The 26,671-nt window shown below is 39.8% G+C and overlaps 1 protein-coding gene across 5 annotated transcripts in view; it reads right to left on the bottom strand.

Moving 5' to 3' along the window:
• Positions 1–4,745: 4,745 nt before the first annotated feature.
• Positions 4,746–26,671, bottom strand: part of LOC128687118 (uro-adherence factor A) — a 56,624-nt gene continuing 34,698 nt past the window's right edge. For 3 of the 5 annotated variants that reach the window (XM_070098329.1, XM_070098333.1, XM_070098330.1), the window contains 4 exons: positions 25,281–25,453; positions 24,331–24,839; positions 14,669–14,803; positions 4,746–9,802 (listed from right to left, as the gene is read on the bottom strand). In XM_070098329.1, the coding sequence (XP_069954430.1) occupies positions 9,744–9,802; positions 14,669–14,803; positions 24,331–24,839; positions 25,281–25,453 (876 nt within the window). In that variant the 3' untranslated portion in view covers positions 4,746–9,743. Of the gene's footprint in view, positions 9,803–14,668; positions 14,804–19,328; positions 21,284–24,330; positions 24,840–25,280; positions 25,454–26,671 lie in introns of those variants that run through there. The other 2 variants (XM_070098332.1, XM_070098331.1) reach the window with 2 other exon arrangements.

The following is a 26,671-nucleotide window of genomic DNA, read 5'->3' as shown; positions in this document are numbered from 1 at the left end:
TTCCAACTTTAACAGTTGCCATCGGGTTGAATCCTCTCTAATACACAACTTTCCTTGTATGAATCTTAGTCGTGGCTTCGTCTCTGTAGATGCCTTCCTCTCCCACTACATAGTAAAATGCTCCAAACTTCAAAACACCCGTGAATTAACCTGATTCCTCATTTTTTCTTCTTCTCCCTCTTCCCCTTTCCATTTTTTGTCTTTCTTCTGTCGCGTATTTCTGTTCCTTCATTATTTATTTCATCACTTCCCCTTCCCCCCACCTGTGCACTTGCTCTCCCTCTGTGGGCACCTAGCTCCCTTGCAGTGCTCCCCTTTCTTTATATTTGACTGGCTCCTCCTCCTTAGTTCCCCACTACCACTACTACTACTACTACCACTACCACCTCTTCCTGCCTATATATAGCCGTCCTGCTCCACTTCTGGTTAGTGTGACTTTGTAAATGGTCCAAGTCGGACCGAAACGTCGTCATAAGCTCCTCTCTTCTATGTGCGGGTTATTTGTGTATCGTTCCAGTCACGGTATTGTGCCTTTTTTTGTTATAAATGAACTCCATTAGGTACACAATCTTCCTTTTCCAGATTAAATTATTATGTTCTGTACAATTATAATTTATTAGGAGTTGGAGTCGGTACATTTTTACAGACTCCAACTCCAGTAACCCAAGAATTGCTCGAGACTCCCAAGCCCTGGTACAGGCAAAGTGTAGTCTTGATAAAGTTTCCAATTGCAATTTGTGTCAATGGGAAAGTCTTGACAATATTAATTCCAGATCTTATTTTGGCATTACATGGCTGTTGCAGTTAAGTACAATAATAATCTTGAGCCTGGCCCATAGCTGGGCTCTGGGAGTAGAAAGACTCGGAACTCATCAAAGGTACCTCCAAGATGTACTTCGTATATAAATAACATACAGCAATCTCCAAATTGGCAGGGGAATATTACTAGAAGTCTCACATCCAGAAAACAAAAGTACAGTAATGCTAAATATTTGTATTTTTTAATTTTTCAGTTTTGTTCTAAGACATGACTACAGCTTCAAGACTCCTCCCTTTTCCACTGATGTTAATATTTTCATAAATGGTGTAGCTGAAATCAGTAAGGTTTTCCTAATATCCACTTTTCTTAGAATGTTGAAGGTATCTGATGTGGACAAGAAAACCAATGGAAATGTGACTGTATTTTTGGACCCCCACTGAGGTCCTCATCAGCAGACTGTACAGTGGAGGTAGGAAGACATGTATACAGTAGGGCCTCACTTATACGGCAGGTTAGGTTCCAGGCTACCGCCTTAAAACAGGACACCATTTTTTCCACTTATAAGTTTATATTAACATATATTAAGTTAGTAATAAAACTAGGCATTAAAAAATAAAATACACGCACAGTACACTCATTATTTATCTTCAAATATTTGTAGTCTTAATGTAGGGTGAAAGGTGAGTAGTATTTATTGTTGAAAGTCAGGTGTGGTAGGTATGATAGCTCACCTGGGTATCACAACTACACATAATATACAACATTACAGTGCCCAAGTGATAAAATGCATATACAGTACATTCATTACTTACCTTAAAATATTTGTAGTCTTCATGTAGGGTAAGAAGCGAGTATTTATTGTAGCTCACACCACGTATACAACTTTAAATTAAAGTGCCCCAGAGCAATTATTATTATCTTCTTTCAACAAACTATTATTATTACCATCAACATACTTTGTTCACAGAGTTTAATCATTTCTAACAACTACATTTAGATGCCAATGGAAACAAGTCACTGACTTTCTTTTGGGTTATCCTAAGTAATCAACACACATGCTGCTATGCATGATAATTTAGGTAACTTTTTGTGTACCTGTACCTGAATAAATATACTAACACGGAGGCAGTCTGAACAAATGCACATTAATACCTGTCCACTTTTGGTTCAAACACGTACAGTGGCACGAGTTTGCAAAGAATTTACCCCACAGTACACACACAACTTTTCCTGTATGAATCTAAGTCCTGGCTTTGTCTCTGTAGATGCCTTCCTTTCCCATTACATTGTAAAATGCTGCAGACTTCAGAACACCTGTAACTTAACCTGATTCTTTTTTCTTCCCCTTTCTTCTTTCGGTTTTCTTTCTTCTGCCTTGGGTATTTTTCTTTATTATTATTATTCCCCCCCATCCCTTCATTTGTGCTCTTGCTCCTACCCTCTGTAGGCTCCTAGCTCCCTTGCAGTGCTCCTCTTTCTTAGTATTTGACTGACTCCACCACCACTACTACTATTACCTCTCATGTCTTGTCCTGTCCCTATCTGCTGGCCTATAAATACTCCCTCCTCCTCTCCTTTTCGTTAATGTGGCTTTCTAAATGGTCCAGGTCGGACCGAAACGTCGTCATAAGCTCCTTTCTTCTATGTGCGGTTCGTGTAGTGTGTTACCCTTTTTTCGTCATTTCACAGGATGTGCAAATTTTAGAAACTTGAATTTTGAGGGATTACAGTAAATGTAGTTTATTGCAATTTGGGGTGACCAAGAGTATAATTCAGAGTGAGGGGGGTTGTGGGGAGTGTTCAGGTGGTTTGGGTAGGTAGAGGATGGAAAGGGATAGGTTGACAGAGGGTATATAAATCTGGGGTTGAAGATAGGAGGGGAAGTGGTGGTACAAGAAGCTTTGAGTTTTCAGGACTTCAGCATTTGGAGAAGAGTGGTTTTTAATGGATGTGCTCTTGGAGACTGCCGTGTTGAAAAAAAAAAAAAACATAGGGAAACTGATTAACCCAGACATGAGTCCTGGAGGTGGGAAGGGCACTGAAGAAGAGGTAGGGATGTTGCAGTCGGAGATTAATCTAGAAAGACAGTGATTGATTGAATGTTGAAAATTTCCTTTTTTTTGGGTCACCTTGCTGTGGCAGGAGGCAACTAGTGTTTAGAAAAAAGGGGGGGGGAGAAACCAAGACATTCTGAAAAGTTAGAGATATAGATGACTTAAAATAGTAATATATAGCTTTGTTGTTCCTATAATATTCTAAAGAATTACCACATTGTAAATGTATGAGTTATATTTATGTAAATAAAGAAATGTTGCATATTGTATTGGTGTTTTTTTTTATATTATGCAACTTCACATTCCAAGTTGCTGCACATATTTAGATACTGTATGTTATCTGCTAATGATTATAGTGGTACAAGAAGTGAAGAACAAGGAAATTTGCAAATTTTTTTTTTTTTTTTTTTTTTTTTTTTTTAGACTATGTACAGAGAAATAAGTTTACCTTACATTCCAGTTGTTGTTGCTTATTGACATGAAACCTCTTCAAGGAGGGGTCCCATGATGAGGTGAAATCTTTCCTCAGAGTGAATCTAAATACCCCTACCTCTCTCCTTATTTAGCCTCCATATTTGGGGATATTACTTCCTTGTGAATTTCAGATCCTAGGCAGAGAGAAAAGGGAGCATTATCCATCCCATTCCATTGAGGACCTCTATGGTGTGGTGCTGTTAGCTGTGAAAATTGAGACGCATGCTGGGCCATCCTCTGGGGCCCTGGTGAGTGGCTTTGCTGTGTACTTGGATGACAGTATTATTCCTGGATGCTGTCTTATGGTTCTGGGAGGTGATGGCCAAAGGGGTATGGCACAACTCCTGGCATTTCCAGTTGCCCACCTCTCCTGTTGGCTGGGCCTGGTTTGGTTGACTCTGGAGATGCCATCCTGATGTACCAGGTAGGGTATGGGATGGTTTCCAATTATAATAAAAAAGAAGTGCTAAACCACAAGGGCCATACAGCGCTGGGATGGTTTCCAAGCAACATCAGTACTACTGGTAGCATTGATGGTACTATTGGTTCTAGAGGGAAATATATAGTCTTTTGCATCTCTTCTAAGCTGCCCCTTTCTCCACCCTCATTTTTAATAAGAAAACAGTCTCAGTAATATTCACATTGTTTGCCTCTTACCCCTGTGGCACCTTACCTGACCCAGGCACACCCACAGACCTTCCTTTGAACCTAGTACTGCTTTTGGAGTATACGTTATTGTCCGATTCTGGTACCAGTGTTCCAGGTGGCCCATTTGATACCTCTGACATTTGCTTTACTTTAACCATGAATCCAGATTCTCTCATGACAGAGTCAATTTCTGGATCATTCACATGTCATGGAAGGATTGGCTCATAGCCATCGTCTAAACGACCTCGACCCATACTTGACAATCCCGACACTATTACTGACACCACTCCTCACTCCTATCCTAAGAAACATGCTACCTGGAAAGTAAGTTAATCCTTTATAAAATTCTTTTCACTTCAACCAACCACACCTACTGATTACCTGACCATGGCATTAGCAAAGCACTCATAATGCATTTTGGTCAAAATATATCCATTCACATGCCTTCCAAGCGGGATGTGCATTGTCACCGTGAAGAATGCTGAACAAGCTGACAACGTTGTGGCCCTACTGGGTTGATGTGGATGGCTATAGTTGTACAGATGCAGAGGCAGAGTGGTCACTAGTTGATATCAGGTATGGTGAAAAATCAGGTATATAATAAGTTTATGGTTAGAGATGCATAAAGTTTAAGCATGTCCCTGTGAATATAATAATAAACAACCTATTCCATCTGTCACAAAATCAAAATAAACATGAAATATCAAAATCCTTATTATTAACCATCTCTGTATCAATTTATACATGTACTGAAAATTTACAAATGGTCAGCCTTTATCTCAAACACTTGGGTTTGAAAATCAAAATCATTTTGAATTTCAAATATTTAATATGTCCTGCTGTGCATGACACTTAACCAAAGCAATGAAAGATAGCTTGTGCTACATTCTTATCTAACTGTTTTAAATAAAATAAATGAGATTAACATATGTCTATGTCCATGTAAAACCTGTTAAAAAGCAGGCTAATGACAGAGCACAAAGACATTTAAAAGATTAGGAAAATATAGACCAAGTTACAATGCCATACAAGGAAGAAATGGTTTTCAAATTCCTCTATGGTGAAGAGGCATGAGAATCTTGTGATATCCTGCCTCAGGAATGGCAGTACTGTACTCGAGAAGGAAAGATTGTTATAAAACTTGTACAATACCTTTTCCTGGCACAAAATTCTCTCAAATCTACATTACTAGTTCCCACAATACCGAATACTGCACATAACAGTGGCTACAAAACAGTTTATTAAACACCTACTTCATGTACATAGGTTATAAACAACTTTCTTTGAGAAAACTGTTAAAGGCAAACAAAGTGTTTGTGTACAACACCTGGCAATTATATGAACCTGTAGCAATAACTTGAGCTTAAGCAATAGCAATGATTACCTCTTTAACTTTTTATAATCAAGTAGTTGCACTAACATATGGAAACCTCCTTTAATAAACATCATTCAATCCTGGCAAGAATCCTCAATACAATGGGTTGCTTAATATAGTACTTTTACTGTATATGATTTTTTTTTTTTTTTTTTATAAATTTATATTCACTTCTTGGCTCTTAATACCACACTCCAAAAATATATAACTATGGTAAATATATATTAAAGAAGTAGAGCAAGACCTGGTTTTTAATGGGATAAGTTCTTATCTCTAATGACAATCCAGCAGGTTTACACTTAGCCATGGATCCCTACGATTAATTCGTTATTCCTCATATTTGTAAAAGGGTATAAAATTCTCGATTAAATTATGCACTCACTGATTTGTCACTTTACAATGAGTGATTTTTCTTTCCTAGTCATTATGTATTATTTAGTTTAAGGTTTTCAATAGACACGTCTACACATAAGAACTCAATGTACCGTACCCGAGCAAAAAAATGCAGTCTATATAATCAAAAGAAAAGTCAAAACTAGATAGGATTCTAATTATAAGTGTGGTTAATGACATAAGCCAAATCAATCTCTTGTCTGAGATTTATTTTCTTGTATAGTTAACATGACAACTTCGTAGCGAGCTGTTGTTGTCATCATTCCTGTGTTGTCAAAATGTGTTAAAAGACATAAGTCTACTCAGCACAATAGCTTCACTTTATATTTCAATGCTGAAGATTTTTTTAAGTCACTCCAGTTAATCAGGGAGAACAGCTCAATAAATTTATGATATATTGAGACAGAAGTGTCTTCAAAACTTCTAACACTGAGGACAATATACAGTATAATTCTAAATTACTCAGGCACATTTTCTGGTTTAACTATACATAAAAATACAATAAAAATAAAACACCAAAGAATGATTTACAAAAATTCTTTCATTTGTATATACCAGGAGGCTGAGACACACAAGTAGTTATCCGACATGCATTTTTTAAATTTAATTTTGTTTGTAACTAAAAGTCAAGAAGTTGCTACTTTAACATTAAACATGTAATTTATCTTGATTCTCCATAGGTAATCATTTACTGTTTGAAAACAATGCAAGAAAACAGGTATGAATAAACACCAAAAGTTTGTAATATAACTGCAAAACAAGGAAACTACAATACAGATATATCTTAAATAACTAAATTTTACATATAAAAATAGAAAAATTTGTCAATATATCTCTTCTTTCTAGTTATCCTAATAAAATAACTTAGCATAAAAAAAATACACAGAGAAACTAATGAGGGTAAATAAACAGTTATGAGATCATTCTTCCACTTGTACTCAGTGATACATAAGAAAAAAAACATTTGACTAGATAATTCTAGTTTGTAAAAGAGATGTGTTAGATATCTTTTCAGTGGATACTGTATAAAAAGACAGAGGAAGTAGTTTGTCATGACTGATCTGGTGGATATCAATTATTATTCAAGACAAAATTTAACCTTAGAATCTTTGCCACTTCAAACACAATAACATTGTATTCAATCACCTCCCTCAACCCACCTGAAAACCAGTTTTAAACATTAAAATATTCTTGAAAAAGGGAAGGGATAACCAGGCAGAGAAGTATAAGATAAAAAATAACATATAAGATAAAAATAATATATTAGAGAGGCATTGGTTACACCTGCTGCATTAGCCGACACACACAAATGAAGGTACTGGAATAGATAAGAAAATATTGGGAACAAAAGAAAAAAGTGAATATGAACATTATCAGAACCAAGGTTACAGGAGTCGACTCCTACATAACCTTATTTGTGCATAATGCTGACACCATAATGAGAATACACACTAAAGAGGATAAAAGAAGACTGAAAAAAATGGGTGGACTTCAGAAATGGCCAGAATATGACACGAGCAAAAGCAAAGTTATGGAGCTGGAAGATAGGAAAAGAAGGTTGAAAGCAGAGTACACTGTACTACATGGGGATGGGGACGGGAACAGGGAGGGCAAGAAGTTCACAGAAACCATTAAAGAAAAAGACCTTGGATTTACTGTTACTTCAAATCTGTCTCCTTTGTCACTTGTAATTCTGATTATAACAAACAAAGGCTAAACTTTCAAACAGTAGTTAATAACTTCCAAATGTCATTAATTACTGTGTATGTGTGTGTGTGTGTGTTTGCAGATATAAACATTCTCAGCGAAATAAAAATATGAAATGACTATCGAAGCCCTGTAAAAGGATTTTTATAAGATGAGCAAATGTACCAATAAACAGAATATAATGTAGATAATAGTAATCCAATAAAAATGGATGAAAACAGAAAATAAATCTTTACGAGGAATACTGAAGTGCGTGATCAAAATATTAAGAATATGATAGAGAAATACCTTGGGGTGATTATAATAAATGGTTTTCATCGTGAAGTCACATTAATATAAGTGAAAGATACTTACATAATCCTGGCAAACTTCAAAATTACTTTTAAGAGCAGTATTGTGAAATGCTAAAACACATCATCACAGACTACGTAGCTGTAGTACGGTGTCACCACTTTTAAAAATAAAGATTAAACATAAAAAAGTTACAAGACCTACAACAAAAAATCTAGTCAAAGTTAAAAAAATGTGAAATACAATACGAGATGCTCCAGAAATGCCCCTTCAGAACACCAGAAGAAAAAGAAAATACTAAAACTAAACTAGGAATTAGCAGGGATGGTGGGTAGTGTATTTCCTGAACACCCATGGACCCTGTACTCCCAAGACTAGTGTGAAGCTGTGTTAAGACTAGTGTGAAGCTGTGTTAAGACTCGTGTGAAGCTGTGTTAAGACATCATCTTCCATCAATATGACCATAGCTCACCCACAAGATGTATTGTCTAGGTACAATTTCATAAAAAAAAAATAAAAAAATTCTATTAAATTTTTTTTTTTAGCAAAATCCTTCATAAGCTTAGTCATTTACAGCACATCATGTGTTTCTGCCAAAACAATTACAGAAACTTGTGTGTTTAACATGAATCTGTGTTAATCTTGTGCAAATGACGAAAAGAGTATTTGCAAGATCAAAGGCAAACATACTAACATGCAGGACAGCTTCAGCAGTTGTCCAAACCATCCTTCCTTATGTGTGACTTGCAATATTTTTTTTTAGCATAAAAATGATAAATAGCAGTAATATAAAAGTGAGGGAACCACAGAATATACCACTGAAGTAGCTGTACGTCCTTAACAACTATCCCCATCAGTGAGCTGAAACTGGACAGTTATTTGAACACTGCTATCTTAAAAACATTCTATCATAGAATATTAAATTTCACAAACACTATATTAGGATATACCCCATGGCATGATATATAATCTAAACAAATGTGTGTGCACAATCTGATTTTGCACAAACATGTAATAAAAAAAAAATTAAAGCGTCCACAGAATGTCCTCAGACCTCCCAAACAAGTTGGCAGTATTCACACAGTTGATCTCAAGGTCACTCAAAAAAAAAAAAAAATCTACAGCACCACAAAAATATTCTAACATGGAATGGCAAATATCACAGAAAACATTATGAACCCATACAATAAGAATCTTAACGAGGTTCCCTGCACAGCTAAATTTTATCCAATCTAAACGAGTTTGCCTGCAGAGCTAGACGTTATCTAAATATCTTAGTGAAGTGTGAACCATCCCTGCTCTTCCTGTCATGCATGTTCATTAAGATATATGGGAAAAAGAAAGATGTCTTTGTATTGTGCCTATGACAGCATAAACATCAGTTCATATTATTAAATAAGTTATGAAAGGGAAATCAGAAAGAATTAAAAGAAATTGCTAAGACTGGAAGCCTTAAAAATTTGTAAAAAAAATGTTAAAAAAGACAGGACATAAATATAGATCTCCATGTAGAGGTGTGTACATAAAGAGGTGTGGACAAAAATGTAAAAACACCTTCCTTACACACACTCCTTACTCCCGCCCCTCCTTCCTCTCACACACACACACTGAATATCTGCAGGGATAATGAATAATACACAATGTGTGAAGGGCAATAGACCCTGACAGAAATGAACTTCAACTCAGGCTGACCATACATTTACTTCATACGAGGTTGAACACTACCATGATATGCATTACACAGAGTACGTTGAATATTCTCCTTCACACATGCTGAGATTTATGCTCACCACCTGAGACCATCAGCTATAAAGCTTAACCAATAAATACATTACAAAGAGGCCCAGGCATAGCTTTGACATTAGCAAGTTGCTCACAAACACTGTTTACCACGCAGCGTGTACAGTTTATGCAGAGGCACATTTGTCTTGTGCTGGCTTACAATCAGCGCCGCTTTTCCACGTGATGCATTGTACAGCGTCTTCATGCGAAGCTGCCACTGGCCGAGGTGCCATCCAATGGGGCCTCCTGCTCGCCACCATCACCGCCACGGCCGTCTGCCAACTATGGAGGTCTTGCCGACTGGTTTTGGCGGTGAAGCTGTAAATGCCAAGACAGTGTTCAAGGCAAGATACTCATATTTAGTATGACCTGACTACACTGAACAATGGTTATGTATCATTTTACCTGTAACATGATGCTAGGATCTTTTAAACTTAATATAGTACATATATAGTAATGTATTCAGGGTGAACACTAAATGAGCTTCTACAATATTTGAACTTCAACCTCTACACCTGCTTTAGATTTATTTGGAGCCCTAGTTAATCAGAATTCTTCTCGATTACTAAAATAAATTTTAAATTTGGTAATTATCATCAAAATTCTAAACTTTTTGATTGCTGGAAGAACAAATATTCTAAATTTTGATTTTGAAAATCCATTCCTAAATCTTTCTTTCTAAATAAAAAGTGCCAGATTAGCTCAAACCTGGTTCAAGGTTCAAGGAAAGCACTAAACCCACAAGGATCATATTATTATTATTATTATAATAAAAAAGAAGTGCTAACCCACAAGGGCTATACAGCGCTGCAGGGTAGGGAAGGAAGTGAGGGTATTGGATGGCAGAAGGGAGGAGGGATGATCAGTAGGTTACGGAAAACAGCGGGACAGGGGATAGTACGGGGGTAGAGGGTAGCAAGAGATTGAAGTAGAAAGGGCTGAAGGTATCAGAATTTGTGAAGTAAGTCAGTTGTTGTCAAAAAGTCAATGAGAGAGTCCAGATGAAAGGTGGGTCCATCAGCGAGAAGAGAAGGTAAAGAGAGAGCAGCGGAGCGAAGACGACGACAGAGGTAAATTCTGCGTGCTCGTTGATAAAGTGGGCAGTCCAACAGAACGTGGCTGACGGATAATGGAGCTTGGCAATTCTCACAGAGAGGAGCAGGGCGCCTCTCCATGAGATATCCATGAGTAAGACGAGTATGGCCAATGCGAAGACGGGAGAGAGTAGTCTCCCAACCTCGACACTGGTGATAAGAAGATGGCCAGTAACCTATACTCAGTTTAATAGATTGAAGTTTGTTGCCGAGCATAGTAGACCAACGTTGTTGCCAACGGGTGGGAAGATATTGCAGCAAAATAGTCCGTAAATGGAATACCTCTATATGAAACTGGTAGGTCATGTACTGCTGACCACGCAGCAGTGTCTGCCTGTTCATTGCCCTGTACATCAACATGACCAGGGACCCAACAAAAAACAAAATCTTTATGCTTGGTAAAGATGCGGCGTAGCCAAAGTTGGATACGGAGGACTAAGGGATGAGGTGTATCAAATTTCTGTATAGCCTGTAAAGCACTAAGGGAGTCTGAGATAACCACAAATGATGACACAGGCATAGATGCAATACGGATAAGTGCTGCAAGAATGGCATACAAGTCAGCAGTAAAAATACTAGCCCAAGATAGTAAATGCCCTTGTACGACGCTGTCCGGAAGCACTGCTGCGAATCCTACGCCGTCAGAAGACTTAAAGCCATCTGTGTACACTGCAATGGCATGAGAATGAGAGTGAAAGTGGTCAAGAAAAAGAGAGCGGGAGGCCACCGTAGACAGTTGGGCTTTCGAGCAAGGGAGAGAGAAAGAACAGACTCGAACAGCTGGAACTTCCCAGGGGGGTAGGGAAAAGTGAGATGCTACATGAACATAGAAAGGTGGTAATTGAAGAGAAGACAAGAGCGAATGAAGGCGAAGAGAGAAGGGACGGAGTAAACAGGGGCGGCGAATAAATAAAGAATGTCTACTAATATCAGTGACCATTCTATAAATGGAAGGAGTGCAGAGATCATGAGAGTGTACATAGTAGCGAAGGCAATGGATGGAACGTTCGCTTCTGCATAGAGGCTCTCGACAGGGAAAGAGCGAAAAGCACCAAGGCATAAACGTAATCCTTGGTGATGAATGGGGTTAAGGCTAGAGAGAGTAGCAGGAGATGCCGCTGAATAGATCTGGTCACCATAATCAAGTTTTGATAAAATGAGGGTGGAGTGTAGGCGAAAGAGTGTTCGACGATCAGCTCCCCATGAAAGATGAGCAAGGGTCTTAAGAAGGTTCAGCCGGCTGTGACAAGTTGCCTTCAGAGAGGTAATGTGAGGTTTCCAGGATAACCTACGGTCAAAGAGGAGGCCCAGAAACTTGACTGTATCACGTTCAGGGATACGGGAGCCATAGAGGTACAAAGGATGATCGGAGATGACAGAGCATCTAGTGAAAGTAATTTGGTGGGTTTTAGTGCTGGAAAATTTAAACCCATGTGTGGTGGCCCAATTGGAAACACGGTCGACTGCATGCTGGAGAGAAACTGTAATGAGGTGACAGTCAGCGTCTGCACAGGCAATAGCGAAGTCATCAACATAGAGTGATGACCAAATATTTGATGGAAGACTAGAGGCCAAATCATTAATAGCAAGGAGAAAAAGTGTTGTGCTCAGAACACATCCCTGGGGGACACCTTCAGCTTGGATAAAGTCCAGGGAGAGCACATTATTAACCCGAACACGGAAATGCCTGTCAGTTAAAAAGTTCTTAAGGAAGGATGGTAGATTGCCTCGAAGGCCTAAGGAGTGGGCTTGGGCTAAAATATTATACCTCCAAGTTGTGTCATATGCCTTCTCAAGGTCAAAAAATATGGCAATAACTGAGTGGTTATTTGCAAAGGCATTACGAACATACGTATCCAAACGTAGTAAGGGGTCTATGGTAGAACGTCCCTTACGAAAGGCATATTGACGAGTGGAGAGACTGTTGTGTGTCGCTAAATACCACACTAAACGTCTATTTACTAGGCGTTCCATCACTTTGCAAACTGCACTTGTAAGAGCAATGGGACGATAGTGGGAGGCTTCATGTCCCGTAGTGCCTGGTTTGCGGAAAGGGAGAACAATGGCGGATTTCCACAGCTGTGGAAGAACTCCTTATGACCAAATAAGATTGTAAAGGCGTAATAGGACTGCAAGGGCTGACTGATGTAAATGTTGTAGCATACAAATATGATTGTCGTCGGTCCCAGCTGCCGATGATCAGCAAGCTGAGAGTGTTGCCTCCAGTTCTTGAAGTGTAAGAGGCACATTATACTGTTCTTCTCTGAGAGAAGAAAAGTCCAAGGGTGCTAACTCTCTGGCAGACTTTGAGGAAAGAAATGAGGGGCATAGATGGAGTCCCTGAGAAATACGGACCAGATGATTGCCAATTTCATTGGCAACATCTAGTGGGTTTGCTATATCAACACCGGCAACCCGCAGAACAGGAGCCGGGTCAGGAGAATATTTACCACTCAGTTTTCGTACTTTATTCCAGACTACACTCATAGAGGAAGCAGAGGTGATGGTGGAGACACAATCTCGCCAGCAAGTGCGTTTAGCATCACGGATGACACGGCGAGCGATCGCACGCTTCTGCTTAAAATCAAGAAGTCTCTCTGTGGTTCTACTGTACCGGTACCTGCCCCACGCAGCGAGTTTCAAACGTACTGCACAAGCACAAGCAGGAGACCACCAAGGCACGCATTTCTGAGAATGCCTGCCCGAAGTTTGGGGTATACAATTAGAAGCTGCGGTTAAAACGGAGGACGAGAAGAGGTGTAAAAGCTCATCGATGGAGGACGAAGAAGGAACCTCTCTAAAAACAGTTAGGTGTGAGTAAAGGTTCCAATTTGCCTGATCAAATTGCCAGCGTGGGATGCGAAGAGGTGGTGAATATGAAGGGGAAGTAAGAATGATTGGGAAATGATCTCTGTCATGTAAGTCCGGGAGAACAGACCAAGTGAAGTCTAATGCGGTGGAGGAAGAGCAGACTGAGAGATCGATGCAAGAGAGTGTGCGAGTCCGAGGATCAAAATGGGTGCGAGTACCTGTATTTAAAACATGGAGGGGGTGGGTGGCAAGGAAAGCCTCTAACTGAATGCCACGGGAATCACAATGAGACTCCCCCCAGAGGAAATGGTGGGCATTAAAATCGCCAAGTAACAGAATCGGTGGCGGTAATGACGAAACAAGAAAGGCAATATCCGGAATAGATAATGCCCGAGAAGGAGAGAGATATAAAGAACAGAGCGTATACCACCTATGCAAGTGGATACGGGCTGCTGTGTAATGCAGCGAAGTACGAACAAATAGCTGATGGTACGGAATATCAGTGCGTAGAAGAAGGGCACTTTCATTAAAGGTCCCATCAGGAAAAGGATCTGAAGAACACAATAAATTATAGCCTGAGATGGGAGAGATAACAGCAGAGTGTAATTTTGGTTCCTGTAAGAAAACACCAACAGGGGAAAACTGGGAGAGTAACATCTGAAGCTCACTCCGATTACCCCTGAGGCCACATATATTCCACTGTAAATAGGCCATGATTGGCAATGAGAGAGATACCTGAAATCTGCAGGTAAGGGTTCCTACGGACTAGAGGGGTTAGAAAAGTCCACATGTGGAGGCAGGGGAAAACGTTCAAGCAGAGAAGGAATGGTGCGCTGTGAAGAAAGGAGTTGCGCAGATGGAGCAGAGGAGAGAGAAGGAACGGAGGGTGGATCAGTGTCCATTGATGGTTTGGTCTCTGCAATATATTCAGAGATTGCTTCAAGTGTTTCAGAATTCAGAGACGTCGTATGGGAGACAATATTGGGAATGGTAGGGGAAGGATGAGTAAAGATTGGAACTGTAACGGACTGTACCAAGGTAGGGGGGGGCGGAAGGGTGGAGGGAACTGGAGAAGCGTGGAGGGGGACAGAAGAGGCAGAAACCTGGGAGGTGGCAGAAGAGCAAGAAACTTGGGAGGGAACAGGGGAGGGAGGTACAGTATGAAGAGGAGGGTGAACCTCTACACTTGTAACAGAGCCAGTGAGAGGGAAAGAACCAGGTACAGAGACAGGGAAGGTAAAATGAGGAGGTGGAAGATGGGTAGGAGGTGTTAACGGACCTTTTTTTGACTTTTGAGAAGTAGAGGGACGATTAGGAGGAGGTGTCATACGAGATCTCGTCGCTACTGAGGCTTGTGAGGGAGAACACGAAGAAGCGAGATCAGACCGAGGCGTTGAAGTAGGGACGTCTGAGCCTAGGACAGCAAAAGAATTAGATACAGGAGTGACTATGGGAGAGGTAACCACAGAGGTGGTTGCAGAAGATGGGATCCCAGAAGTGGGGGGACGTTTTGAAACACAGGAATAAGAAACACGAGGTAGTCTCCCTTGGAGGCGGAGATGAGAAACTGCCATGGCATAAGGGAGACCTTCTGCCTCTTTGAGGTAACGGATTTCCCGCTCGTTTAAGTAGACTTGACAACGGCGAGAGTACGAAGGGTGAGCCTCATGACAATTAAGGCAAGAGGGAGGTCGATTGCAAGACATATTAGAATGGTCATTGGCACCACAGACCAGGCATTCGGCGATAGATCTGCAATATTTCGCTGGATGGCCAAATCGCCAGCAATTTCTACACTGTTGCAGTGTAGGGATCACCTTTCGAACTTGTAACCAATGTCCTGCTACATACACTGAGGATGGGAGTTCACGGCTGTCAAAAGTTAAACGAGCCACATTGCTAGGGTATCGTCTCCGCCCGCGGGCAGGAAGAACATAAGTGTCTACTTTGAGGATTGGGAGATCTTGGAGTTCCAGCTGTTCAAGAATGTCAGTGCCACATGTCTGGAAATTTTGTTGAACTATGGTATGGGGCAGAATGACGGTACCACTACAAGAATTGAGGGAATGATGTTTTTCAATAGTGACAGGAACAGTATCGATATGGGAAAGACGAGAAAGCTCACGAGCCTGGGTAGCATTCTGTACGGTGATGATGCGCGTACCGCTCTTAAGAGCGTGAAAAGAAATATCTTTACAAACATGGCGTAGGAGTGCCTTGCCAATACTGTGGTCAGAAAGATAGGCAGTAGAGGAAGTCGGTCGTAAAGTGAAGAATTTAGTCCATTGTGCAGTCTGAAACTGAGCGTGGAAAGGTAATGAAGGACGTGTCGATCTTTTCTGAGAAGAATGAGAAGGTGGAGAAGTATCATCAGCAGGTAATTGTCGTTGGCGTTTAGGCGTGGGACCAGAGTTGGTCCGACGTGGAACAGGCTGGCGATTTGAAAATTGCCGCACCGTAGGGGGAGAGGCCGGAAGCATAGTCAGAGGAGAGCGAAGGTCAGTTAAATTGAAGGAGTCAGTCGAGGTCTCAGTACCTGAAGCGGGTGAGGAAACAGCACCGGCAAGAGGTACAGAGGCATGAGGAGTGTCCAAAGAGTGGTCCAAAGATGAGGTGGGGTCAGAACGGGGTGCGGTATCAAGAAGGGGCCCGGGGGTACCAGGTTCATGGACTGGGGGTGCCATGGTTAGTTACTTCTTTCGTTTTATTTTTAAGAAAAAAAAGAAAGAAAAGAAAATAAAAATAAAAAAAAAAGAATAAAAAAAAGGGGGGACCGGGGAGGGATAGTTCCTAGGAGGAATGAAAGGGCCAGAAATCTCCCTCCGCGCCCAAGAGGACCTCAGCACCGCAAGTAGCGCAGATGCAGCATGGAACCCATGCCATACCCTACCCATCATGCCAGTAAACCGGCAATCCGGGATAGCAACCTCACATCTGCCGAGCTACCTCGGTGGACAAAAGAGAGGGCGGCCGGAAATCCGCCACAAAGCATACCTCCTTCGGCCACCACCCCCGGAATCCGAAAGGTGGCTTCCAGAGATACACCCATCGCCCGAGAGACACCCAAAGCCACCCTCCGGGATACCGGAGAGGGATCGGGACATCCCCAGGCAATCCAGATTCCACGGCAAACTACGCCACCGCCAAGAACCTCAACGGAATGGAATGGACCCCAGTACCCTTTCCCCAACCTAGGAACTAGCGTGCCTGTGGGGAAGAAAAAAAAAAAAAAATTCAAAAGGCCACAAAGGAAGGGCAAAAGGGAGGGGTGGGGAGGAGGAGGAGGAAAGGAAAAAGGGAAGGATGGGGAGGATGGGATAGGGAATGGGGGATTGGGGATTGGGGGGTAATTAGGTTCGGTCTGAGGAAGGAGACTGACAGGTCTAATTCCTCAGACCAAGAGCCTCTTCACCATGCCAAGGAGCCCCCCTTGAACAGGACAAGGATCATAAAATGCCTGGGAAATAAGAAGCAATCAGGCTTGATCTAAGGGGAGGACAGTTCCAATACCTTGGATTAAGAGCCCCTCACCAGCATCAAATCTCCCTTGAGGGGATAAAGCAAGTTGGTTAGAACTTAGTCACAATATCTGCTGAATAAATACCTAGTGTCGAATTTGTGTTGTAATTTTAATAAATGCATTATACTCATGGCAAAGCACTAAACCCATGAGGATCATACAGCTCCTTGGGAATGAGATAGAATGAAAGTTCTTGAATTAAGAAATCCTTCAACAGCATGAAAGGGATGAAGGGATACACAAAGTTTTTTCTAAAGGGATACACAAAGTTTTTTCTAAAGGGATACACAAAGTTTTTTCTAAAGGGATACACAAAGTTTTTTCTAAAGGGATACACAAAGTTTTTTCTAAAGGGATACACAAAGTTTTTTCTAAAGTTGATGAAGTTCTATTTTAATTATTTATTATATAAAACACACTGTATGCTGTATTAATATACGTATTTTATTAGGGACTTTTATCTCTTCTTAAAAGTCTTTGGTTTTCCTTTCAATAAATGAACTGTGAAGGTACGTCCTATTTTAAGATGAGTCATTTCATACTTTTGGTCAAGGACTTTAAAACTGGCTGAAATTTAAATACTGTAATAGGATGGAAGAAGTGCCTTTAACAACAAACTCACACTTAATAAAAACACATCACAGATATGTAACACAGGTATTATAGTAATTAAATAAAAAATTATTTAATGTATCTCTTTATTACTCTTATTATCACTATTTTATTTTTATTATTTTCAATGCAAGCACTAAACCCATGTGATCACTTAGCACTACATAGCAAGAGTGAAGCAGATGGAAGAAAAACAAAGGTAAGGTGTCGAGAATGACTACTGCAGACAGTGAGCAAGTCGTGGCAGTGAAAGTGGAAAATAAAGGCTGCTTAATACTCTTCGATGAGCGGGTCAAGTCATCAGAAAGAAGTTGCACTGCCAGAACACCATAATAATTCTCGGTAATACCAAGATGGCCATACCTGGAGGGTATTCTGGGGGGTAAACACCCCTGCAGCCCGGTCCATTACCACTATTATACCATATTTTGTATTCAATGTCAAAAGAAAAAAGGCTCATACAGGACCCAAATGGCTAGAAAAAGAGTGAATCTGGCAAGTGAGAAGTCAAGAGGGTGGGCCAGGAGCCAGGACTTGACCCCTGCAACCACAGACAGGCGAGTACAGCACCTGAGGAATGGTAGGTAATTATACTGAATTCAAGAGACCCTCTTTGACTCAAACTTACAGTGAGCGAGTTCATCAAGGCTACGCTGACAGGAGATTCATCTGTAAAAACTTGAATTTGTGGTCACAGTGGGACCCATGCTAACCTCCCTATGGTGTATAAATATACCTAGCTGGATGAATCTTCTTGTAGCCAGGTGGTCCAGTGGCTTACACACTGGCCTGGAATTTCATGACTCGCTTGCCGTGAGTTTGAACCCCACCCATACCGTAGTTTGTTTGCAATTGTGTTATTACGATTTCATGAGTCAAACATGTTGCAACTGCATATAATTTTACCCTAAGAACTGAAGAAAGGAGGCAGATGTGTTAACTGTTTATCACAGATCTACAGACACGTGGGGAACTAGGCAAGATGTTGAGGGCCTTACTTTAGCGAGATATAATGTGTATCATGAGAATATCTTAGTATTTTGGTACCACACTGGCCATCTTCCTTGATTTGTGCCCCACAAAGGTGATTTTTTTTTTTTTCAACAAACCGGCCGTATCTCACCAAGGCAGGGTGGCCCAAAAAGAAAAACAAAAGTTTCTCTTTTTAAATTTAGTAATTTATACGGGAGAAGGAGTTACTAGTCCCTTGCTCCCGGCATTTTAGTGGCCTCTTACAACACGCATGGCTTACGGAGGAAGAATTCTGTTCCACTTCCCCATGGAGATAAGAGGAAATAAACAAGAACTAGAAAGAAAATAGAAAAAAACCCAGAAGGGTGTGTATATATATGCTTGTACATGTATGTGTAGTGTGACCTAAGTGTAAGTAGAAGTAGCAAGACATACCTGAAATCTTGCATGTTTATGAGACAGAAAACAAAGGTGATCATCTCTTAAAAAAAATGGGCATCATGACAAGAGGAACAAAATTTGTGGGAAGAGAACAATGACTTATGTTATGGTGGTTCACACTGTATCAGTGATATATACTTAAAGTCCTGGAGGTGGGAAGTACAATGCCTACACTTTAAAAGAGGGGTTTGGAATATCTGCTGTCTGGAGTGACATCTGAACTGCTGTATATGTGTGCCTCTGCAAAGACAGTGATTATGTGTGAATAATGGTGAGTGTTGAATGATGGTGAAAGAGTTTTTCTTTTTTGGGTCACCCTGCCTCAGTGGGAGACAGCCGGCATGTTCAGGAAAAAAAAAAATATTTAACACGCTAGCCATTTTTCACCGAGGCAGGGTGACCCTGAAAACACACACATTCACCGTCATTTATACTATCACTCTCTTGCCAGAGCCACACAGTTTAGATGTTCCTCTATGTATACAGTAGCACTCCCGTATCCAATGATCTGCTATCCGCGGTTTCAGTTATCCACAGTTTACTGTGGCCCAAAAATAACTCTTAATTTTGCATAATAATGGACCCAAAGTGCAAAAGTAAAGAAGCTAGTAGTTCGTCAAAGCCTAAGAGGAGCCGTGAAGTGCTTTCCATCAGTGAAAAACTGATAATTCTCCACTTATTGTGCACAGTTTATCAATTAAACTTTATAACAGGTACATATAGGACTTATATATAGGGTTTGCTACTATCCGCAGTTTGGGTATCCACGGCAGGTCCTTGGAATGTATCCCTCATGGATACACGGATCCTACTGTATATATATATAGATATATAGCACATAATATGTTCTGATGAGGACTATCAAACAAATCAGGTATATTGCAAAACATACAGAAGCATATGTCTGAACACCTGAAACTTGACAAATAGATCAAGACAAGACATAATGCTTCATAAGCAGAGAATATTGGCTTCATTGTATAAAATTATACAAAACTGCAATGAACATGATACCACTGATAATATCTATGGTTAATATATTTTAAGTTTTGATGAAGACAGTAAATATAAATGTATGAAGCAGTGGAAAATAATAGAATTGCTCCTAGTGTCATTCACACTAAGTCCCCAGCATAAACAACAACCTCTAACATGATGAAATGGTTAACTTAATTGGTTCTTACTTTTGAGAGAAAGGTTAAACATATGATATATATGAACATTTTGCAAACATCTGAGTTTTCTGGCATGATCTTACTTCTTATTCACTATACATTGAAACATATCTGAGTGCTATGTGAGATTTTATTTGTCTGTGACTAAGTCACAGCATTACAAAATACATTGCTTGTACAAGTTTATTACTACAATTTTTAACTTTTTTCCACAGAAAAAATCCAGAGGTGGCAATGTTCTCACAGGTTAACATTTAAAAGGTGAAGTTAGCCATAAAAAGTTTGATATCACTCAAGACTAGTAAAAAAGCAATATTGTGTCTCAATGCAGTTACATAATATAGATAGGCTAAATTTTCCAATGAAAATAGCACCTCTACCTTTGTTAAGATGGCCTTGTCTGAGAAAGTTTATACTGTATTTAAAATGAAGGTGTGGGTCAGTCAGTCCCAACAGAGTGCAATACAGCTCTCTGACGACTCAATAATGAATGACAAGAAAACAGTTTATAAATCATAGCAGACTAAGTGTGTGGAGGGAGATAATTCCAAGGCTGCCTAGAATTTTCATAAATAAATAATATATACTCCTCCTGGTTTGCATGACCTAAACATTCACTTTTTTAAACTCCATAGCTGTCTCCTGCCAAGGCAGGGTGACCCCATTGAAGAAAATAATCTTATGCCTGGTAATTTTTAAAAGAAAATACATCACATTATACTGCCAATACACAAGCATTAAGTATTGTGTACAGTAATAAAATGTACCAAAAGAAAGATGTTGAAAAGTCATCAGAACTATGCTGAGTATAAAGAAAAGCTAAGGCAAAAAATGTTGTCCCTGAATCATACAAATTATGTGAATTGTGCCAGTGCTATTTATCATGCATCTGGTGCTAATTATATTGTCTCTCCTGTGGCAGCAAACATACTGGCAACAATACCAAGATTATTTGAATGTCAGGCAAAACTTGTCTTAGGACAAGTTGGCACCAGCCACAGAGCCAAGGTATCAGCAATTCATAGTGTATATTGTGTGTAGAAAGAGGTGATAGTTTCGCAGTGCAATGCATGCTGCGCACTCCCACACCATGATACAAGGCTAGTGTTTACCCTGCGTATTCCAAATTGCAGAGGTGTGAAGGCCAACGGAGGCGCATGTCCCATCTTCACAGCTGCATTATATTGGGGAGAAGACGATTTATCATTCAGAATTAACATAAGAAAACAAAAAGTAAAACACTGACAATAAATTTCAATAAAACTCTTAGGAAGTTCTTGAGGGGCATTATAAATGATCCAGATGCTGTTTATGACTATTTTCCTTCCCAAATGTCCGAAAATTTTCAAATTCATTTATTCCTAACAGTAGTATTGATGATGCTGGTGGTATGATATGTAATGAGTGTTATGATGATAAACTGGAAGAAACTGCATGAGAGTTGGAGATAATAAATTTTGAGATTTAAAAGTATTTTAATCCAGAACATGACTCAAGTGATCTGGAGACCAAGGTGGGGCAGATTTGTAAGTGTGCAAGTACAATATATGCAAGTGAAACAAAGGTTAAGAGTGAGAAACTGTACTTGGAGGAAATGAAAGACTAACACTTACTAACTCACATGGAATATTTTACACATACTAAAAAATATCTGAAATATGATTATGGATACACGCAGGTTGTAGCTTATACCAGTTTACGTTTATGCTGCTGGGTTTGGGAGATAATGCAAAGCCTTACCCACCCTATGGAAGAGGAGAAATAGAATAACAACAATAGAATAAACTTCTGTACGGGCAAGCCCCACTTATACAGCAGGTTAAAGTTCTGGGCTACTGCTATAAAATGACAATCGCTGTAATGTGAAACATAACCTTTTATTCACTCACAAATGCATATTATGTATGAGTGAAGTGAAAGTGTTGAATAATGATGAAAGCATTTTCTTTTGGGGGATTTTCTTTCTTTTTGGGTCACCTTGCCTCGGTGGGAGACAGCCGACTTGATGGAAAGAAAAAAAATCCATATAAAATCTGATAACATGTTTAGGCCTAAAAATGCATATTCAGTACACACATTACTTAACTTAAAATATTTTCTTCTATAGCTTACAGTGAGTGGTGAATATATTTATTGTAGGAGGTCTGAATATATGGAGAATGGGCAAAATTAAAAGCTGCTGCATTAGCGAAACGCCATAAAGCGAAGCACTGTAAAGTGGGGCCCGCCTGTACTATAAAGGAAAGCTCTTTCAAACTTATAATACTGTATGTAGTGTTATACATTATAATAATGTTAAGCTTTTCAGGGTCTAAACCTCTACTCTGAGAATTGCTCTCAGGGTCCATGAATTTAAAAGAAAAGAAAAAAAAACCTCATGAAACGATGAAGAATTTTTTGTGGAGGGAATGAAACCTAAAGTACAAAATTTGATGGAAAACTTACAGAATTACACTCTCGCAAAGTCAGTGGTCTCGGCGATATTTACGCATCAGCGATTTAACCCAATTTAAGTCCTATTTTAGGCTAATTTCATTGTTCTAGTCGACCAAACTCTTGCATTAATAAAAAAAATTTAGTTTCCCTGTGCTGCATAATTTTATACACTGTTTTATGTAGTACGTAGACTACGTAGTTAGTGCATTATTAATCTTCTTTCTTTCAACACACCGGCCGTATCCCACCGAGGCGGGGTGGCCCAAAAGGAAAAACTAAAGTTTCTCCTTTTACATTTAGTAATTTATACAGGGGAAGGGGTTACTAGCCCCTTGCTCCCAGCATTTTAGTCGCCCCTTACAACACGCATGGCTTACGGAGGAAGAATCTGTTCCACTTCCCCATGGAGATAAGAGGAAATAAACAAGAACAAGAACTAGAAAAAAAATAGAAGAAAACCCAGAGGGGTGTGTGTATACATATGCTTGTACATGTATGTGTAGTGTGACCTAAGTGCAAGTAGAAGTAGCAAGACGTACCTGAAATCTTGCATGTTTATGAGATAGACAAAAGACACCAGCAATCCTACCATCATGTAAAACAATTACAGGCTTTCGTTGTACACTCACTTGGCAGGGCGGTAGTACCTCCCTGGGCGGTTGCTGTTTATCAACCTACTACCAAGGTGCATTATTAATATACTTCTTTCTTCTTTCAACGCACCGGCTGTATCCCACCGAGGCGGGGTGGCTCAAAAGAAAAAAGGAAAGTTTCTCCTTTTACATTTAGTAATATATACAAGAGAAGAGGTTACTAGCCCCTTGCTCCCGGCATTTTAGTCGCCTCTTACAACACGCATGGCTTACGGAGGAAGAATTCTGTTCCACTTCCCCATGGAGATAAGAGGAAATAAACAAGAACAAGAACTAGAAAGAAAATAGCAGAAAACCCAGAGGGGTGTGTGTATATATATGCTTGTACATGTATGTGTAGTGTGACGTAAGTGTAAGTAGAAGTAGCAAGACGTACCTGAAATCTTGCATGTTCATGAGACAGAAAAAAAGACACCAGCAATCCCACCATCATGTAAAACAATTACAGGCTTTCGTTGTACACTCACTTGGCAGGATGGTAGCACCTCCCTGGGCGGTTGCTGTTTACCAACCTACTACGAAGGTGCATTATTAATATACGTATTATTATATTGTCATTTGGGGTCTAGAACGGATTAATTCTATTTACATTATTCTTTATGGGAAAAACTGCTTTGGTTGTTGTTGATTTTAGTTGTTGATTCAACATCTGGAACTAATTAAATTCAAAAACTGAAGTTTCAATGTAGGTGGCAATAACAAAAGTGAACACTTAAAAAAATTTAACTAGCAAAAATAAAAGGAATCATATTTAAAAATAATTTGAATCTTAAAAAATTTCAGGACTGATAAGAATAAAACGCTGGTAACTCTGAATTAAACAATCATTCTTTCATTCAATATTAAAAAAATAAGAAATAAAACCCATCTGGGTATCTTTACTTAGACATTTTGCTATCCAGTGGCTTTTTCAATACCTTCATGGACTCAACATGAAAACTGCACTGATAAAGCCAGTGGATGGTGAAACATCTACAAGTAAAGATACTCAGATGTTGGACAAGTGTCTTATTCTTCATCTTGTACATAGTGAGTACCAATGATATGCAATATTAAGAAAGCATAATAATCGAGTCATTATGGAGACATGGCATGAAGGTTGTAAACGAAAATCTCAATATTTACTAATTACCTTTTCGTGGGCTGTTAGTGTGTGTTGCACTTCTGGCAGTGCAGCTCATACTTCGAGTCACACTGGGCACATGACTGGATGTTCGGGAGCTTTGTCGCGATCCAGTTCGACTGGGCAATTGAGAGGCGCTGCTGCTGCGTGGGTGTGATGCACACCTGCTGCTGGGTATTAAGCCGTATCTTGTTTCTTGAGGGGATTTAACATGCAAGGATGACTTATTATAATGAGAAGGTACACTCTCAATGTGCAGTGAGGATCTTTCCATTTGAACTGGAAGTTTGCTCACTCTGGGGGAGTGTTTATGGTCTGCATGTACACCCGACATGTGGACAGTATGTGATGGTGACGGATGATGAGTGACTGATGGCTGAACCAACCGAGGTGTTCTGCCTCTCAGAGACCCAGTGCGAGTTTTGACATCCTGCTGTGGTTTCTGTCCAGTCGGAGAAGGTCTCTTTGCTGCTGGCAGCTTTGTTGCCATCGTTGATCGTGGGCGCTCCTCAACATTTCTGATATAAAACAGTAAGATCATTTTTAATCTCTAACTTTAGATAAATTCTAGTATCATAATCTTACCCATTAAAAATTCTGCTACACCTAGTAACAAAGTAACACCTCACCAAGTTAAACATATTCGCACAATATTTTGGCGTCACAAGAGAGCATAGGGAATATATCATCCATAATGGACATGGTTTACACTTACAGACACTCCCTATACAGTATAAGCAACAAGGATGAACACCCACCATCCTGTACTAACAGTCTGGAGACCCAGATTATTTCTACATCCAGGTTTTGGACATCACAAAACATTACCATAATGCATTATATTTAATACAAAACATCACTATAAAATACTCTAATAAAAGTCAGAAACCATCAGAAACCCTAAAGTTTCATTTAATGCTATAATTATTTTCTAGAAACTGCTAAAACAAGATAGTCACCTGCTCTTATACTTAGACGAGCTAGTATGTGTTGGTGAAGAACGATAGTTAGTAGAGCTCTGTTTTGCTTGCTCCATTTGCCACAGCTGTCGATCTCGACGAATGAGAGACATTTGTTCTTGAATCCCTAACACAAAAAACACTTTACGAATCCTTTCTCGAGCCATTCCCTCCTGAAAATTAACGTATTCATTTGCTAAATGAGACAATCCATTTAATTCTTCAAAACTTGTCTAACATATAGGCATGATTCAACCACTTCCAGAATAAAGATAACCAAACTTTGCATAAGTGTCTTATTTATCAACTTGACAGTTTTCTAAACCATTTATTCATATTAATTTAAGAATGAAACTGTACTTACACTAAATACATGCAATTTACTACTGTCTTTCCTCAAACTTATTATTCATAAATCGTAATTGCCAGCTGAGTTAAGAGGTTGCAGTTCATTCTTATCTTTATTTTATATGCATTTCTTTACTAAGGAAACTACATGTAAGAGATTCATTAATAAACCAATAAAATATTAACAAGTTTCTCTTTACACATTCCTTTTTTTTTTTAACACATCGGCCGATTCCCACCAAGGCAGGGTGGCCCGAAAAAGAAAAACTTTCATCATCATTCACTCCATCACTGTCTTGCCAGAGGGGTGCTTTACAGTTTATAAAACTGCAACATTAACACCCCTCCTTCAGAGTGCAGACCCTGTACTCCTATCTCCAGGACTCAAGTCCAGCCTGCCGGTTTCCCTGAATCCCTTCATAAATGTTACTTTGCTCGCATGTCAAGTATTAAAAAACCATCTGTCTCCATTAACTCCTATCAAATACGCTCACACATGCTCGCTGGAAGTCCAAGCCCCTTGCACACAAAACCTCCTTTACCCCCTCCCTCCAACCCTTCAGAGGCCGATCCCTACCCCGCCTTCCCTCCACTACAGATTTATACACTCTCGAAGTCATTCTGTTTGGTTCCATTCTCTCTATACGTCCAAACCACCTCAACAACTCCTCCTCAGCCCTCTGGATAATAGTTTCCATAATCACATACCTTCTTCTAATTTCCAAACTGCGAATTCTCTGCATTACGTATATTCACACCACACATTGCCCACAGACATGACATCTCCACTGCCTCCAGCCTCCTCCTCGTTGCAACATTCATCACTCATGCTTCACACCCATACAAGTGTTGGTACAACTATACTCTCATACAATCCCCTCTTTGCTTTCATGGACAAAGTTCTTTGTCTCCACAGACTCTGAAGTGCACCACTCACCCTTTTCCCCTCATCAATTCTATGATTCACCTCATCCTTCATAGACCCATCTGCTGACACGTCCACTCCTAAATATCTAATACATTCACCCCCTCCATACTCTCTC

Source organism: Cherax quadricarinatus, chromosome 62, assembly GCF_038502225.1.
Source record: "Cherax quadricarinatus isolate ZL_2023a chromosome 62, ASM3850222v1, whole genome shotgun sequence".
Taxonomy (NCBI): Eukaryota; Metazoa; Arthropoda; class Malacostraca; order Decapoda; family Parastacidae; genus Cherax; species Cherax quadricarinatus.
Note: the sequence above shows the minus strand (reverse complement) of the source record. Positions and strands in the feature narration are given on the sequence as shown.